Here is a 5,238-nt window from a genome sequence, read left to right as displayed (position 1 = left end):
ATGTTATAACCAAACCTAAGTAACTGTCTTTTGACAATATAGTCAACTCAGTAAATCTGAAACTAAATTATAAAAGAATAAAGAAAGGTTGAATTTTTACTATACAATAGAAATAAGCAGAGAAGCATTAAGAGTTCAGTAGAATGGCAGGATCATTAATAGTTCATCCCAATAGACATGGTCATCATGAGTTTTAGAATAAAGTATAGATAGATAGAAGCCTTTCTATTTGAATTATGGTAATTTAATTACAAACGTGAAGTTTTACAGGGTTGATTCAAAAATTTATTCAGTGAACTAATAAATAAATATTTAAAAAAAACACCTAAGAAATATGTACACTTCCAAAATTCTAAGTAAGAACCTCATAATACCTAATTCGATAGATGATTCATACAATCTTGTAGCAAAATTCCACTGAACATAACCAGAAATTACAAAAAGTGAAATATAAGCAATCCTCTCAAAAACCATTTATAAAATAACTCAAGGCATCAACAACTGAGGACATACTAGTTGGCAATAGCTCCATCATCTCAAGCATCTCAGCATGAGCTCTCTCTGTTTTTGTTCTTATGTGAGAAACGAGGTTCTCATGCTCAGCAACAGAAAGCGGTTTGTCTCTTAAAGATAGCATAGCTTTTGCAACATCATCTTTTAGTTTTTTCTTAAGATCATTACCCTGCGCAGTGCACAGAATACATAAGTTCAACAACCAATTCAACAACAAAACATAGTAACTTATTGGACATGAAACCTTTTTCTTGGCAGCAATGATATTCTCTTTCGCCTCCTTTTTTCTTTCAATATACTTGTTATTTTCTTCATCAATCCAGTTTCTAAGTGCTCTGTCAAAGATAAAATCACAACTATCAAAAGATGTGAGTGAAATGATAAATTAAATAAAAAAACTCTTGGTCACTCACTCAGTTCCTAGAGTCATATCGCATAGTAGATTCAAAAGTCTGAGCTTATTTGAACAATCCATGCTATCATATGACAATGAATCCTTCTTCAAGAAATCCAAAGGCATCTTTAAAACAGAAGCATTCTCATCTATGTATTTAACAAGAGATTGCAACCATTTGTCTCCGCTATTCACAGAATATGAGATGGAACTAACAGACAATAAAAAAAATTGATTAAAATAAATATACAGAACATTTCCACAAGTTGAAGGTAAGGTATCATACTCTTCGCCCATGTCCTTTTGGATAAACGATAACAATTTGACATGAAATTTTACAACTGAAGAATAAAGTCCACCGCGCCCAACCCGTCCTCTTGCTAATTCTCTAAGAACGCATTCAGGTTCTCCTTTATGTACATCAAGAACCTAAGAGGGTGACGAATTTGGAGAAAGAATTAGCATCCAGCAAAGCCAATTGTATTACAAAATGAAAGCACATTTGGTTTCAGATATTCATGAATAGTAGAAAAGAAAGAGAAAAAAAGTATTACAAATAACTGGGTTATAAGCTATGAGCCAATCAGTTGTGGAGCCAAGGAAATTCTTGGAATTAGACATAATAAGAATTGACAAATTCACCTGATGACCTTTGCTGGAAAATTCATAGAGAATGAGAATACCATAATTTTTAAATATTACATCATTTTACATTTTGATATTTCATGATATTCATTTTCTCACATACCATACTACAGTTAAGAAGAACAATGATTTCTCACTGGCACAACCGAAAGGTGAATCAAATCAATGTAGCTGAATAAGCAATCCCAACAATGATGGCAGCCAGAGTTTCAACTAAGGGATCATCCACATCCATCCCAATATTGAATAAGCAAACAACCACCACACCACCCAAAATACACTCAAATGATTGATGTTGTACAGTTATTTTGCCTGATTATACAAGCAAATACTTTATTTGACTACTATGAAACAAAAAAAAAATCGACCAATATGCAATCTTCCTATTAAGTTGTCACCTTTGTCTTAAATCACTATTCTTTGTTTATTGTCATATTATAAAGTAAGATAATTCTCAATATAAAATCCAATTTTTCAAGTGGCACAGTTCTTCCTTTTCTGTGAAGCATTTGCTTTTACTTTCTGCAATCAATAAGCTCAAATTTTTCTTCTGTAAAATCTTCGTAGTTCATACAAGGAACTTTGAATCTAATGTGCACACGCTTTCACAAAGATATGGCAAACTAAAAATAAATTTGATAGTAAAAAAATATCATGTCTAGCAGAATTAAATATCTTGCTGTGAATGCTTGAGAAAGTACTATAGAACAGAAGCAATCTTTAGGGGCTTGCTTTGGTAAATTTCCAGTTGTTCTTCTTTAGTATGGCATGGCCATAACATTATCTCAATGTTTCATATCATTCCAGAAAGGCAAGAAACAAACTATAGTACTAAAATCAAGTGTTGAAGCAAAATATAAGGTCATGAAATTAGCAACATGTGAACTCATTTAGATTTAAATAGTTACCTAGTAAGGTTGTGGTGTATGGAACCAATGAAGCTTTGTTGTTGCAATAAGCTATAATGCACATACCATCCAATGCAATGTTTTAAGAGAGAATAAAGCACATAAAACATTGATCATCACTTTATTTAAAAAAAAATGAAGAGCTGCAATTGAATGAAATTGTCCCTTCAGTTAGCAAACCTTCCGAGCAAACCATTAAGAGGACCCAAAATTGATTATATTTGCAACGACCTAAGATTTAACAATGTATTTGAACCAATTTAAAGGGGACTGCTAAGGATAGAAAAGGAAATAGCATAGTGTAGGGATGAAGTTGTAAATATTACAATACTTAGGGTCTTAGCTATAAATTCAAAGGACATGTTTGTAAAGTGCTTTTCTGATAATAGGAAGAAAAAGACAAAGAAACAAATTTCCATCTCAATATTAAACACAACACTTTACATTGCACCATTTGGATCACTAATAATAATGCCTTGAATTTTGCTCCAAATTCTTGTACAGACAAAGACACCATATAGAGCAACTCAGTATTCGATCTACAAATGAACCATCCAAGTAGAAATACAGAATATCCCAAATCAAAAGTCTAGTGGTATTAGGTCAAAACATTCAAATTGATGTTACAAAAGAACAGACCAAGGATACATATAAATGATACCACAGAAAACTAGAAGCACCCTTAATCAACAAACTGGAATATTATACTTGTATGTTGATTAATGTAACACTTATACCTCTGAAAAGGCATTGCAGAATTCCAAAAATTGCAACGCTGCTCCAACATCCTCAGCTGTCCAATCAGACCCTGCAACCTCTAGTAATGGTGTGCCCAGAGGAACCACAGGCGCAACATTTTCTTGGTCTGGCTGATTTATTTTGATGGCACATTTCCTGGACTTATCTGCTTTCAGATGACTTTTGCCATTAGCAATTGTGTTCAGAGTGTCAACTAACACTTTGGCTTCAGCAAAATTTGACTTTCCAGTGACATGTTTCTGAGAGACCGGTTTCTTGCTTGTTGGTTTGCTTTGTAATTTTTCTTTCTCAGCTATGACACCACCTTCACATCCATTTGATTGTATAGGAGGCCTTGGCAAATTGCTTCCTGAATGCATGTCATCATTTTTTGAATTGACAGAGGTTTTCTTTACGTCTTTTGCTTCCTTATTACCATTTTTCGGTTTTGCATTGTCATCAGCAAGCCCAACACTATTCTCACTTATAAATTTTAGCTTCTTTGATGACTTTGTTCTTTCATTCTTCAGCAGCGATTCATCTTTCTCAGCATTGCTGTCAACCGAAAGCACGGCATCCTGACCATCAGGGAATTTCTCCAAATTGCGGCTTCTTTTCGAAGCTCCTGTACCCTATCAAAGACTCATGCTCTGTATAAGCGCTGAAAAGGCAATATTTGTGCATTAATCAGTGGGGAAAAATCAAACATGAAAGCTTACCCTTTTCAAACTGGGAGGATTTCCTGCGCTCAGACTTCTTAAACCGTCAGCAGCGATAACCACTTCAGACCCTTTGTTATCCAACAATTCGTGCACCGATGTGAATCCAGTTGCTTTAGCTGCATGGATGAGAATCCCAGTCGGTTGCTGGCCCTTCTTTTTCCTGCAAAAGAAAATCCGACACCATTAGTCACACAAAATGGAATAACCCAGTTTGCCAAAATCAACTTGATATAGCCATCTAGACGAAGTAGAGCAATTCACATGCAGAAACTACAGTTGCAAACGCCACGGCATTTTGGACAACTCCAGTTCTCTAGCACCGCCACCTGCTCTGCATTCTCCCCGTACCTGTAACCCAAATCAGGCATCCACCGCCAGCGGATCTCAACGAAACCATTAACAAAATAAATAAATAAATAAATAAAAAGGGAAACTAGCAAGAGATGGCAAATCCAAGGAACCTGTTAAGAAGACACTTGTGGCAGAATTTTATAGTGCAGATCTTGCCCCCTTTCATCTGCTTGCAAGCCGCCGTGAAATCCATCGTCTTTTGCCGACACTGCGCCACCTCGCGTGGCAAAACGAGTGAGAACTCTTCCGTAGTGAGTGCTCGGGAACAAAAATGGAAACTTAAGAGGAGGAGGAAGCAGTTATCACCTGGTGGCAGGTCTTCCCTCGCTGAGAATCGTAGATGCGATTGCCGACGACCCGGACTCCGGGAGACTTAGTGCGCTTGCGTGGGGAGGCAGCATCAGAGGAAGCAGCCTCGTCCGGCTTCTTGGTCTTCCCGGCGGCGCGGTGGCCATTGCCCTTGGGGGTGCGAGGGACAGCCATCGGCGATCCGGGAAGGAGAGAGGAGACGATTAGCGAGGCAAAAGGGAGGGAGCAGGGATTCGTCAAATTTTTGGAGCGCGATTTGAAACCGCGCCGTTGGGGTCAATAAAAGCGCATCATTTCGTCAAATGTATTCTTTCATAGACTCACAGATCTACCCTCTCAGAACTCTGTGGGTTCCGCCTTGCTCGATCGTTGACCGCGACGTAGAAATGTGGTACACTTTCTGGATTAGTTGGAAAAGAGTGGCTTCTGTTTCCTCCTCGGATGGGACCGATGATGGAATGGTGGTGACCGTCGGATAGAATTTCACATTGCGAGTCCAACCCGAGGACCCACCCGACGATTTTGGCCGTCCATCTCTCGTTCCCAGCGCCTAGAGATAAATTCTTCGGCTGTTATCCAATTTCGACGATGGTGGGTTTGTGGGTTACGTGGCCAGAAAAGAGAAACCTTAGGGACCCGAACTTATGTGGATTCAAAT

General features: G+C 37.8%; 1 protein-coding gene across 1 annotated transcript; it reads right to left on the bottom strand.

Annotated features, from left to right (window-relative positions):
• Positions 1–448: 448 nt before the first annotated feature.
• LOC122055604 lies at positions 449–4,846 on the bottom strand. The gene is made up of 9 exons (XM_042617114.1): positions 4,578–4,846; positions 4,382–4,479; positions 4,182–4,268; positions 3,918–4,080; positions 3,198–3,830; positions 1,194–1,336; positions 927–1,118; positions 758–848; positions 449–682 (listed from the first exon to the last, which is right to left on the bottom strand). Exons 1-9 carry the CDS (start codon positions 4,752–4,754, stop codon positions 464–466), a joined length of 1,803 nt encoding a protein of 600 aa, XP_042473048.1. The 5' UTR covers positions 4,755–4,846; the 3' UTR covers positions 449–463.
• Positions 4,847–5,238: the final 392 nt, after the last annotated feature.

The sequence above is a fragment of the Zingiber officinale genome, chromosome 3B, assembly GCF_018446385.1.
Source record: "Zingiber officinale cultivar Zhangliang chromosome 3B, Zo_v1.1, whole genome shotgun sequence".
In the NCBI taxonomy this organism is placed as follows: domain Eukaryota; kingdom Viridiplantae; phylum Streptophyta; class Magnoliopsida; order Zingiberales; family Zingiberaceae; genus Zingiber; species Zingiber officinale.
Note: the sequence above shows the minus strand (reverse complement) of the source record. Positions and strands in the feature narration are given on the sequence as shown.

Excerpts from the sequence above, each read along its gene's own strand:
- LOC122055604 (XM_042617114.1), bottom strand. The coding sequence starts at position 4,754 with ATGGCTGTCCCTCGCACCCCCAAGGGCAATGGCCACCGCGCCGCCGGG. Across the intron at positions 4,480-4,577 it reads GAGGGAAGACCTGCCACCAG|TGTCGGCAAAAGACGATGGA; the intron begins GTGATAACTGCT and ends GAGGTGGCGCAG. Across the intron at positions 849-926 it reads GATATGACTCTAGGAACTGA|AGCACTTAGAAACTGGATTG; the intron begins GTGAGTGACCAA and ends TATCTTTGACAG.